At 37.5% G+C, this 13389-nt stretch overlaps 1 protein-coding gene across 1 annotated transcript in view; it reads right to left on the bottom strand.

Moving 5' to 3' along the window:
• The window catches only part of SYNJ1 (synaptojanin 1), a 105321-nt gene that overhangs the window by 51710 nt on the left and 40222 nt on the right, over nt 1–13389 (bottom strand). Inside the window, exons 11-14 of the mRNA XM_025214404.1 lie at nt 11808–11960; nt 8058–8223; nt 1034–1225; nt 745–829 (exon numbers count right to left, since the gene is read on the bottom strand). Coding sequence (XP_025070189.1) covers nt 745–829; nt 1034–1225; nt 8058–8223; nt 11808–11960 — 596 coding nt within the window. The remainder of the gene's footprint in view (nt 1–744; nt 830–1033; nt 1226–8057; nt 8224–11807; nt 11961–13389) is intronic.

Here is a 13389-nt window from a genome sequence, read left to right as displayed (position 1 = left end):
GGCAGGGGGTCAGGCTAGATGATCTGTTCAGGTCCCTCCTGACCCTAGCTACTATGAAACTATGTTCCCTGTGCTAGGACAAGCCCTGAGGAACCTTTAGGAAGAAAATTTCCCTTCAGATCTACATTAAAAAACTTAAATGACAAACAAACTTTAATACAGCTAACCATACATTAAGAATAAATCAGAATATAGTCAAGGGTCCTTTCTGCTCTCTCCAGCAAAGAAGAAACCAAAGTTAGACGAGTAGTTCCTTGTAAGAACTAGGGAATCTTATGCAAAAAGTGTGCAAAAGCATTTGCATACCACTTAAGAAACAGGGCTTTCAAAAAGGGTTCCTTCCACATTCTCATCACCAGTAGCTTCTCCCACTGAAGTGGGAGTACACAAGAACTGTGGAACAAGACAAACATCCAAGACGCACTACTTCTAGAGTGCTTAAAGAAGGAAACAGTGCAAGAGTTGAGAGTGCTAGTCCCAAGATTTTGTTTAATTAACTGTTTTGATATGTAAGGGCATACTGCAGACAGTTTTGGTGGGTCATTGCTTTTTTGTTTCCCCAGGGGAAATCTGAGCCAAGGCATATGCTTCTTGGCAGAAGCTGCTAGTAACTGGACAAAAATTTATCTGAAATCAGTCAAGCATGTTACAAAATGAGATTGTTAACACATTTAATATATTAACAAAAACTGCAAACGCCATTTGTATCAAATGAACTGAAGCTGTGTATATGGTATCACTCACCTGGCATTTACAATGTTTCCTGCATTTAACTCTACCATTTCTTCAAATCCAATGGCAAATATGTCTATGGGCCTGCTTCTTCGATCTATATTTAAATTTTAAAAAGAGATTATTTGTTCTTTACAATTACATTTAAAAACATATTTTATCCACATATTTTCATTTCTTAGGATCCATTAAAAATCATAAGCACAGATATTTATCATATTTATCAGATATCATAAGCACATTAAAAATCATTAAGCACAGATATTTCAAGCAAAAAGGAACATGAAGATATATGACCCACCTTGCAATTCATGGACACCAGCTAGTTTTGGTGCATCAAGAAGCCAGTCTGTGAGCGTCTGGTTTTTAAAGGCAATGCTGCGGAACTGTTTCCCGCCGTTGACGTTCCATGTTCCGACACAGACTCGAATCTTTTTGGGCTTTGCATACTTATAAAAGTTTTCACACATATTCTTTAGGATTTTTACAGATGCTGTAGAAACATTAACACACATTAGCTTACATAAGACTTCCACAAAACTTGATAAATACAATTTCTCCTTTTAAACAAAATCACACCAAAGCAACATTTGTGCGCACACAAAATTTTCAGTGTTTGAAGCAAATTGAAACACACTGAACACCACAGTGATGCACTTCATAATGGAAAATACTGACATATTTACTTGTCTGAGTAGGATACTAATGGGAAGGAAAACTGCAGTAATTTGTAATGCTTTGGAGTTGCTCTTAATTTTATTATTTGAAATTTTACTCATAATTGAATTTTCAAAACCATTTTAGAAATATGTCAGCAAAACTAACATACGTGACTGATATCTGCCAATGGAAGCCAGTATTTTTGATGATACACCCCAACAAAATGTTCTGTTGATTAAATTCACAGTAATTGTACTTGTTTTAAAATAATTAATTTGGAAATCTGAAAGCTTTCTTTATTTGTTTTGAGTGCATTTAAACAACAGGTGAAAGTGAAAATAAAAATAAGCTTCCCTACTTTAATAGATTAATTTTATTCAGCTTAGCTGCTTTCAAATATCACTGCTAAGTTATAGACATCAACAAAGCTGAAAGTCTCATTTCTTTTTTGTTATAAATGGGAACCGACTCTTAAATCAGATGACAGAGGATGGTCCAGTGCATAGGGCATTATCCTGGGACTCAAGATACCTGGATTCAACTCCTTGCTCCATAAAATGGGGATGGCAGCAGTACCACTGCCTCAAATGATTAGTGTGAGAATAAAAACATTAAAGATGACAAGACAATCAGCTAGTTCAGCATGTGATAGCTCTGTGTGAGATGAGTTAAGTTATACGTGAAGATATGCTTTTTTTGAGTGAACTACACTTTTTCATAATTAGATGTATACACCAAAATACTCAAAATAATTATTTGTAGTTTTCCTTTAAAATCACAGTGAAAAAGCTGCAGGTTACTATTACCAGCTTTAAGATACATCTGCAACATCATGTTTGAATGTGCTATCAAAACAGCAGACAGCACACCAGAGATAATGTTTTTCCTTAGTATTTCCTTTCCCTTTTAACCTAGTACTGCCCTGAGAAAACACCAGTATTCTGGTGAGCTAAATCCCCTCCCTCCACACCTCCAGTTGGCATCTTGTGCTCTGGAAATTAAAACAAAAAACCAGTAAAATCTCCCTTCTTATAGTTGTGTAAGAAAACCGTTCCAAATGTAAAGCACAGTACAAATCAAAACAATGACATTCTGAGTTTATTACCTATTTCACTGTTAAGAATGTCATTCTTAATATGATAATCTATCTGCTCAACTTCAAGTCAAAGAGCATAGCAGAAGATAGAAAAGTATCGAAGTTGGACAAAGGGGAAACCAAGCAAGCATCTGAGCCTCACTGAAAAGAAGGTCTAGCAGAGCCACAGGAAGCATCCAAACATTTAAAGGGAAAAAAGCCAATACTCATGATCCAAGCATGATCACATTTTTGAGTGCCTGCATGATTTACTGAAGGTGGTATCTCAAGTAAGCTTATCAGAGTTTATAAATGAAACTTGGAACTGTAGTCCTTCACAATACAACCCTCACTGGCAATATGCACATTTATTTATGCCAACTACTTTAGATTAAATGAGAGGAGATTTGCAACCAAGAAACTTTTAAGATGTGTTGCAAAATGATATTCATCATCTAATCACCGATATGGCAGGAACCTCTCATGGCTAGATTTCCTTTCTGGATTGGGTCCTAACTTAAGAGGATAGCAGCAATTCTTATAAATTAGAAAATCGTCTAAATCCAAAAATGATTTTTGGACTAATTTAAAATAGATAAAGAGGAACACAGGAAATATTCCTAAAATTGCATGAGTACATTTGCTTTCACTGGTCTGTAGCTTTTTCTGCACATATCATCTCCTTGGGTATGTATAACTTTTTCTCCTTCCAGTAATCTGTTGCTTTTATTCTACCACATTACAATCCAAGTAATTATCTTAAGTATTTACCTGCAATGCACCGTCTGCAGATATTAGAGAATTTTTTTAAAGGAATGTTTTAAAATAACAACTTAAGCTACTGCAAGTTAAATACTAAAGACTATCTTGTAATACAATACAAATGCCCGTACATATTTTCCGATTCATTTTAGTACACAGGCCCTCTCTAATACACACGTTTAGGAGGTAGATCTGGCCACTAATAAACTATTAAATCAATAGTTTAAAAGAGTAATTGACACTTATGCCACCGATAGAGAATTATAAAATAAAGATTCTTGTAGTTCAAGAGGGTGACATCACAATTAAAAAAGTCAATATGTACTGTAATCAAGAGGCTTTAAAACCCCCCTGCTAATTTCAGTCGATCCATTATTTTGAAAATATATTACCTAAGACCTCCTTCGGACTTCATATTTTAAAAGCTCTAGTTTTACTGGTTTCAAGTAACACAGGGTTGCAATGTGGACTAATAAGCACCCCCCTTCCCCCCTCCACAACTCAGAGGAAGTCTGAGGAAGAAACTGAATGATCAAAGCTCTAATTGTAAACCACTTGCATGTTTAGCTGCAGTTATAAGCAAAAAGCTTTCAATATTTAAGTAACAGTGAAAAAGTTTGATCAAGCCAGCAATAAGTTCTTGATTAAAATTTTTAGGGTTATCTTTCTTACAAAGAATCTATTCCTTAAGTAGTCAAGGCCTTGGGTAATAGTCACCATGCTTCAGGCAAAGGGTTAATTGATATGCCATGCAGAATATATTAGAAGGTAAGCAAAGAGCTTTTGCTGAAAGATGCTATGTACTCCCTCCTACCCACCACCTCTCTTCCCCCAGGGAACTAAGCATCTGAACCAGCTTCACTGAAATCACCAATTTCACCTGGTCCTACATGGAGAACAGTGAAGTCAAAACTCAAATTGTTGTATAAGCATTTTAAACGTGGACTGAAATTCAAACATCTGTGCATTTGGACTAGCTGAATAAAAAAGCAGTTTCTGGGCACAGGAAATAGTACGCTGCACAGATGGGTGATAACAAACACTTCTCAACTGTCCCATAATACAAAGGTGATGCAACTTTACTGTTTACATAAAAGAGACTGGCTTTCAGATAAAAATCAGGAGGTCACGGAAGCAGTGTTCAAAGATGTCACAATGAGAGGGAGCCAACAGTCCTTGTTGGGGGAGATTTTATATGAAGGCATAGATTCAATATTGTGCTTTCTCTACCAGCCCAGGTCCTACATACTATAAGACATTCCTTTCTCTTCATCAGGATAGTCAGAAATGCCTTACTTTCACAAAACTTCACTACCATGTTTATACATTGTGACCTTGTCCTTTTACAAGTATAACATCACATGCAAAAGTTAAGGTATGTAGGTGATATTTTAAAATGGCAGGATTTGGACTTAATTTTGTAATCCACTCTTTGGTCAGTTTAAGGGGAGATTTGCTGTTACAGGATGCAGGACTGCACCTATCTTTTGTATTAGATATACTTACTTATATACTGTTATAATTATCATCATATTGCATATTAATATATGTTTATATTAATCTATAAATACTGATTTTTTTTGTACTCTTGTCCATTATTTCTGTAATTTCCTAATATTTGGGTGCTTCACTGGGTAAGCACGACATTCTTTTAATACAAATGTCAAGTGTAAAGCATTTTAAAAAAGATTTGTTGTGTAGCTGTAATGACCTCTGCTGTGAGCTGTTAGCACTTAATCACCTGTGCTAAAGAACTAATTGGATTAGCAAAGCAATAGCAGCATCCGTTCTATATAAAGTGCTACAGAATATGGAAGTGGTTTATAATTGTAGGAGTAGCTCAATGCTAGAGGAAACATTTCCAAAGGATTTCCACAATACTTTATAGAATGGAAGAACTTCATGACACCTGTAAAGTGACTGCATGTGTACATCTACCTCAAGGTCCAGATTCTTGATTGTGCATACAGTTGCAAGTCTAGAACTTTATATTCCAATGCTTTCATGTTTTTACTCCTTTACTCTATATTCTGCTAATGACTTCGCAACAAAGCAGGAACGTTGCTTGGATTCTTATACCTGTAGGGAATCGTGAGGCTTATTTCACGTTTGTAAAATGTTTTGTTGTATCCTCAGGAAAAAACATACCTAAATAAAATGTATTACTCTTCAATGTTAGGATCCTAGCTTTAAGGTAACATATAACTACAGTATAGAACCCTCCAGTCAAAGGAGGAGTTTATGGTTTAAAGTTAGCAAAAGTATGTCACATGATGGAGAGAGATGGGAACTGATTAGATCTTATCTAGGGCACATTCTGAAGTAGGTCAATTCTGTGCAAGAACACAGCCAATAGTGGAGATTCTCTAAAGACAATTTATACTCCTAAATTGCAAAAAAAGAAAAGTAGTAACTTTTTCTAAAGATACTACTGCCATTGAATTTAACTCCTTAAGCTAATGGAAACATTTGATTATAAAAATCACGGAAAAATTATTTTTGATTAGGATGAAGCATCTGCTTGGATATAAAAACAGACAGAAAATTTAATGTATAATTTGTGCTACAATACAAACTGAATACTTTTTTCTTCTTCCCTCCTAAACCTTTCACCCTAGCCCCATGTTTGCAGTACAGGAGTGCAAAGTCCAAATGATCACTAAAGCAAGAGAGTTCTCCTCCTCAGTTTCCCAAATTATACCATCAGGGACTTGAAAATTGAAGAACAATAATTGCTCAGTTGTTTATGGCTTGATTTAATATACTGTACCTGATTGCAATGACTGCTCTGAAACTAGGAATGCAGTGAGAAGGAAACAAGAGTAAATTAATAGACACAAACAAATGGTTATGCTTTTAAAAACTCTTATTATATTTTGAAATGCAACTTTTATAGCAGATAATTGCATATTTTTGCATCTCTTGCAAAATCCTGACACACACAAAAGATTAAAAACAACCTTAATGACCACCTGATCATGCAAAAGGTCCACATGTAATAAACAAGATGATTTGTCCCCTGGGCTGATGGACCACATTTGGGAGTGGGATTCAGAAAAAAAAAAAAAAGGGAAAGATCAGTATAAAAGAGCACTTAGCCAATTTCACATATGACAGAATTACTCTTCGAGACCCAAATGGTGTTCCTCAGCTGCAGGGAAGGCTGCAGTCTTGTGTAGTGCAAAGTACAGGAAACAGAGGTGAAGGAATAACGGCCTTATTCAGGATTGTGAATCATTCCCCAGACTTGCAAGTAGAGCCGGGCAGAAGTGATTTTTCCATCCCCAAAGAGTTTGAATTTTCCAGATGTCCCATTCTGCATTGGGATGAATCTAAAACTTTTGAAGTTTTTGGTGAGAACTAGAGAAACAGCATGTTACTCACTTCATGAAAGCAAGTGATCCCAAAGTTAGAGCATCTCCCTGGGATGCTGAAGTCTTGGCAAAGCAGGAATTTGAAACTGGTTCAAACGAGGGACTTTAATATCAGTTTCCCATATCCCAGATAAGTGCCTTAATGACTGACAGAGTTAGGCTCTCTCTCTCTCTCTCAACCAATAACTACCTATGTAAGAGTAGAGGAACTCCTCCAAACAAGAACCAGAGACAGACACTATGAAGCCCAGTGATTACACGTGGGCTATACCTATTCCACCTGGAATGCAACAAACTGAGGTCCAAGTACGGCAGAACAGGCTACCTGACCCCGTCTCCCAAATCTCAGGTGTACCTGGTAAACCAATTATTTTTAACTAGGGTGCCAGAAGATCATTTTAAGGGTGCCACAAGGTGACATACAATATTAGCACTGTTAGGTATGCAAACACGAACATACAGTTCACAAGATAAACCTAGAGATTTCAAATCAAAATCCAGTATCAAAACCATTCTGTCCTGTTGAGGTCCTGAGTTTTTTGTAACAAAAGAATTGTTTTGTTATTTTTCCTTAGTCAAAAAATGAGTGACATGTAAGGGCTGGAATTTTCCAACGGGTGTCTTAAGTTGTACCCTGAGTCAACTAAAGGTTGAGACCACTGTGCTAAACAGTAAGATAATGGCCACTATGAGATAAGGGCACCTTCCCTCTCTCTGGTTTGGACTGCAAATTCCAAGTCCTGAAAAAACTTGTTATAGACACCAGCTCTAATGCTGGTTTGTAAATTCCCAGCAAAAGTTTCATCTTTGCCAAATTAACATTTTCCATTGAAGACATTCTTTAGAAAATTTCCCAACCAGCTCTAATTGCAATTTTAATTGAAAATTTGATTTTGCAATAAATCACTCCCAAGTCAAATACTAGAACAAAATAGGTAGTTTCCAAAGTCCTTGAACAAAATTTATTGGGAATATATTTACATAGTGAGAATTCCCTTCACTGTGAGTATGAGACAGAATGAAAGATGGCATCTAGCTACAAACAAAAAAAAAGGAGAACATGTTGAGAAAGGAAAATTTCCTGGTTTACTAGATATACAGTTACTATACTCATCAATTACAACAAGATAAAGGACTTTAACAAATTATTAAATTTGAATATCTAAAAGCTATTAAAATTAAAGTACTTAGCTAATAAAATTATCCATTTTCTAAAAATGGAGAGTACACAGTTATCCCTGTCACCCCCATCCCAGAATTAGTCTCAAAATCCCAAAGGTGAAGAAATAAGTGCATATTAGTTTAGAAATGTTAGTAAAGCACACCACTTTTTTTTTAACCTAAGGAGACAAACTATTAACTGACACTAACTCCCAGATACTGCTTAGAAACACAGCTTGCATATTATATTACAGCAATAGTTAACAGATATTAAAATCCTGAAAGACACGTACCACGTAAACTGCCGGTGGTTAAGAGAGCCCGTGCTTTATCTGCTAAGTCACTATTTAGGGTATTCCCCAATAACAAAACATCAATGGCTTCCTGCTTGGAGCTATCAAAAAAGTTATTTTGAATCGTTCTGGTCACAGAACGAGCACCATCCTTCAGCTTTCCAGCCTGTTAAAGGGGAACATGTATAAAATGTTTTATGTTGGATATCACTCACAAAATATTAGCAATATTCATTCACCATATTAAAATACGTCAATAACCTGAGTCAAATTAAGTTTTAAAATGAAACCATCTTCTGGGCTTATTGTACTATGTCTGCATTGTCTTTTTCCTTATGCAGAAGCCATAAAACAGATGTCAAGAAACATTTACATAAAAGAAGGAAAACCACATTAAATTTTATGTTCTTTACCTTCACAAAAAAAAACCCAAAACCATAAAGTAATGCTTAGACCATGCTATGGAATTTCAGGTTTTCCCCCAAACAGTGAGGAATGAACAAGCACTTGTGCCAAAACATCATGGTACATACATATATGTATATATCCATTCAGAAATATCTGTTAAAAAGGGAGAACTTCAACCTATTAAGACCCAAAATTTAAATTTTAAAAAACATGAAAGCCTCATGCAGTATCCTGGAAGGAACTTACACAGCTATGTAAACACAGATATATCACTGTCACTGGTCACACTGCACACAAGTGGCATGAAGGGGATAGACTTTTGGGTCCAAGAGAAGAATGTTCCACTACCTGAACTAAAAAAGAACCTAACAAGAGTGCAACTGATACTAGAGATACCTTGTGTGGGTCAGACATTTAGATATTTATAATGTAGTTATGTATGCTGTTCTGACAATTCAACAAATTGCTGCATGCACAGCGAGTACTGCTTAAATAGATATGCTTCACAGCCACAAAAATGACAGACGGAGAGACCTATTATAAAATATTATATCAATGTCATGTTATGCATAAATGTAAATTCTGATCGTGGTGTATGCTTGTGTCCACATATGCTATAGCGATGTGAATGCCTCTGATGAAGTGTAGACTCTGTACTCCTTTGGGGATGCTGCATGGGATTACATTCTTTCGAGAAAGTATTGAATAATTGTGACCTGAATGGTTTATTAAGAGCACTTTAGTGCACACTATCGTTTAAAAAAATTAAGAACTGGCTCAATCATCCCTGTATTAAATTCTGTAAAGTATACCCTCTATGAGCAAAGTGAATGATTGTACTGTAACTATTAAGTTGTAAACTGGCAACATGATGGATGACGTACTTGATGGAAAAAATTTATTTTGCCATAATATTTTATGTTGCTTCCTTTCTACCAGATAACTTATAATGTATGACATGATCAAAAAACCCACACTCACCATTCATATATCAGGCAAATAATTGAAAGGAACCCAGAGAAAGCAAAAGAAAAAGCAGTTAAAGAGTTAGATGTAAATAAGCATAGTAATTATTGTAAGTGGACTGTTCAATATATAAATGCACTCCATATTTATACATTTTAGGTCAAAGAAAATATTTTGATATCTAAAGTTGGCACAACTACTTAAGTACATTTGGCCTTTGAAGAAACAAAATGGCATAAGCGACAAGGGTAGAAAACTTAAATTGGGTTTGAGAAACTAAGTTAGGAGCTTATAAGAAGTATTATCATGGCACTGCTGCTAGAAAATAGTTCATGAGAAGGGGGACTATATAATTTTTAAGGAAACCCAGGGCACTGTCCACTCCCCCACACCACCCAAGTCAGCAGCGCTGTTGCAGGCAGAGGCAGAGGGTATGATTCGTCAGGAAGGTGGAGCAGCATGGTGTGCCAGGCAGGTGGGCAGGCAGGCAGGCACTGTTGCTGCTGCTGTGCAAGAATAAGGTTGGCAGAATAGAGTGGTACCCAGCCTAGCCTGCCTCCCACCTCTGCTCAGGAACCAAGCTGGGCACCTGTGGGTGGGGTAGTGTCTGCTCTGGTCCACCTTCCTTGCTCCTGCACAGCAGCATTAGCAGAGATGCCTGCCTGGTGCACCATGCTGCTCCACCTCCCTGTCAGACTACGCCCTATGCCACTGCAATTCTGGGACTTATTCAAATGGCCAGGACCAGCCTGTGAAAGTGTTCCAGCAAAACTGGGACATATGATCACCCTATTCATGAGGGACCTGGATTATGAAAAAAAAAGGGCCCAGCGAAGCATTAGCACTCCTTTTGGAATAGACAGCCCTCTTTCAAGGAAGAATGCACAATATCTGAACAAAGTGTTTTTGCTAACAAAAAAGTTTAACATTTGTTTGAGGAACAGATATAATTTTTCAGATAGAAGCAAAATAGTGTGCCTCCAAAGACCCCAGGAGGGTTAATAAAATAAGAAAGATGACAAGGAAGCATTATATTAAACATAGAAGGTCAAAGCTGGAATTAAGTCAGGAAACAGAGAGAAACCCCAAAATTATTTTGCTCAGTGTAATCTTGCAGAAGGTTTAAACCTACTCTCAGAAAAATTCAAGTAGCTCCCAAATCAATGAGTCTTGCATGTACCAATACAAAAGGGGAGAATTTGGCCACTTGTTTAATTTTTAAGAAGCCTATTGCCATAACAGCTGTATGGGCACAGAAGGATTTCTGACCTTAAGGATTTTCTGAAATATAGTGAGAAAGACAAAGTATAGTTCAATCACAATTATTACACGATATGACGAAATAGAAAGTGGAGATCAAAGAATTAAATGCATATTATTCTTTATAAAAAGAACTGCATGAGCATAATGACATCTCAGAAGAACTAGCTAGGGCAGTGGCAGGCAATTATTTTGGGTGGAGGGCCGCTTACTGAGTTTTGGCAAGCCATCGAGGGCCGCATGACAGGCAGTGAGGGGCAGATAAATATTAATTTTCTACATTTTTTAGGGGCCCCGTGGGCTGGATAGAATGGCCGGGCAGGCTGCATCTGGCCTGCAGGCTGCATTTTGCCCACCCCTGAGCTAGGGATAGTCTTTATGGCTCAACATTAGTTTGTTACAGACCACCTGATGAGAAAGAGAAACATTATGAGAATAAGTTAAACCTCAATGTTATTTGTTAGAAGAAAAAGTAGAGCTGTCCAATACATGCATTAAAAGGGACAAAACAGGTTGAAGAAGTAATCTGAATACACTAGCAAATGTAGCACAGCATTGCTTATAACCAGAGACAGACAAATCTAGACATGAAGGATTTTTTGAGTAACCACAAAACTAGAGACAATTTACAGACACAAACTGAAAAACGATGATCTTGCCAAATTAACATACTAAAATGAAAAGCTAAGGCAAAACCAATAAGAGAAAAAACACAACAGTAATTTCCAACTAAAAGTATTTTTGAGAGGAAGTGTTATTCTCAAAATACAGCAATACAGAAAAACACAAAAAAGAAACTTAAAGTATCCAAAAAAAATTCCTGGATTTAAATGTACATTTGGATTGCATATCTAGAGGTGACTCTTCTGAGTCTCATCCCTTGCTATAGAATTGTACTGACAAGGAACAGAAGGCAAAGAACTGAAGGCAAGATGCTAGTGGAACAGGAGTCGGTTGGCAAGTTAGATTTTTTTATAATGACAATTCATTTAGTCCCAACTGTATTGGATCATTATAAAATGTACATTTTAAGAAAAACCTCTTGGTTGTTATACTTGGGGTAAAATGAAACATACTTTGATCACAGCTGAATGCTTAGGATTAAATGTGCTTTACCTTAGCTTTTCCCTCAAGAGCTCCAGTTCCTGCATATATTTTACTGACAGAATCACCGTTCACAGACCACATGGACCGGAAAACTTCCTGAAAGCGAGTAACCAACTGAGGTTTCTCCGCTAATCCTAAAACCTCCAGTTGTTTTGTTAGCATCTGGAACAGTTAAAAGGAAGCATTTATAAGAAGGTTCATGAAATATAGCTACTAAAAATTTCAGTCAAATTCTCTGTATAAGTTTGTTGATGTTAACATTACATTCTGGGAAAACTGACACCCTGTCAGATTAAGAAATCCTTCTTCACAAGAACATCACATATAATAGCAACAACATTTAGTTTTCCAAAAAAACTCAAACCAGAAGCAGTAATATGGAAACAGAGAGCTGGCCTTTAAAATGTTTTGATCTTAAAAAAAAATATCTATGGTAATTTCATAAACTTTGATTCTCTGGTCTTTGAGTCTTCAAAGCATCCAAATGAAGAGCAGTTTATATTCTTCCTATGAAATTCTCACCTAAAAAACAAAAACAAACAAACAAACAAAGCCACATTGACCTTTACTATCAGAGCATGACAACAATAATGCTTTGTGGCTGTTGAGCGTCTTGTGCAACTCACTATATTTTTGTTACAATTTTACTAATGCATATAAATTTCCATCCCTACTTTTACAAACACTATAGATTAGGATTCATTTTTTTCAATAAATGTGTATGAGTACAGTTATACAAGTTTAAATTCACAGCTACCCTAACGCAGAGAGGTGTCAAACAAGTGACATGTGGCCCATAGGTAGTCCTCAGATCTCTCCTTCCAGACATCAGCTCCCTCTGCCACTTTTGGAAGGCAACTACCTGCAGATGCCCGTCATCTGCAGCTGAAAGGAGTTGAAAAATCTCTTAAAATAATGATGCAATTGGGATCTGAGGAACTTTATGCACTATCCCAAAAATGGTGCTCCTGCCATGCCAGACTTTAGGCCTGTGAGAAGCGGCAACTATTTGATTCAGATTTGGCCAATTCAGAGGGACAATGATTAGATTATTCAATCCTATTAGGTCAAATCACTGTCCTGATTTAATTCAGCTTAACTGGATCTGAAGATTTGGCGCTGCTTCAGAGATCTGTCCACAGATTAAACAGGCAGCAGTCCTCACCATGCTGAATACAGCTGCCTCCAGCTGGTAAGTCTATTGTGGTGGGAGGAGAAGGGAAAGGAAGGCGCATGGGGGAGGGTGGGCAGGGCAGCAGATCAACACCCCCACAGCGAGGGAGGGACTGGGACTGCATGGGGCAGGCTAGGCTGGGGCTGTGCTCTGGGAGGCTAGCTCCCTTCTGCCCAGAGCGAGCCGCGTCTGCATTGTGCCCCCCGCCCCGGCTGAACAAGCGGCAGGAGGGCAGACCCCCACTCTCAGTGCTGCTACGCCCGCATCCCATATCCCACCGCCCTAGCTGGAAAAGTGGCAGCAGTGCAGAGCCCTTGCTCTCAGCACTGTTGTGCCCGTACCCCCCACCCCGGCTGAGCAAGCGGGGGTCCAGCTGGGGCAGGGGGGCATGGTCTGTAGGCTTGGCAGTGCTGGGAG

The sequence above is a fragment of the Alligator sinensis genome, unplaced genomic scaffold, assembly GCF_000455745.1.
Source record: "Alligator sinensis unplaced genomic scaffold, ASM45574v1 scaffold996_1, whole genome shotgun sequence".
NCBI classification, from domain to species: Eukaryota; Metazoa; Chordata; order Crocodylia; family Alligatoridae; genus Alligator; species Alligator sinensis.
This window is presented reverse-complemented; position numbering and strand designations above follow the sequence as displayed.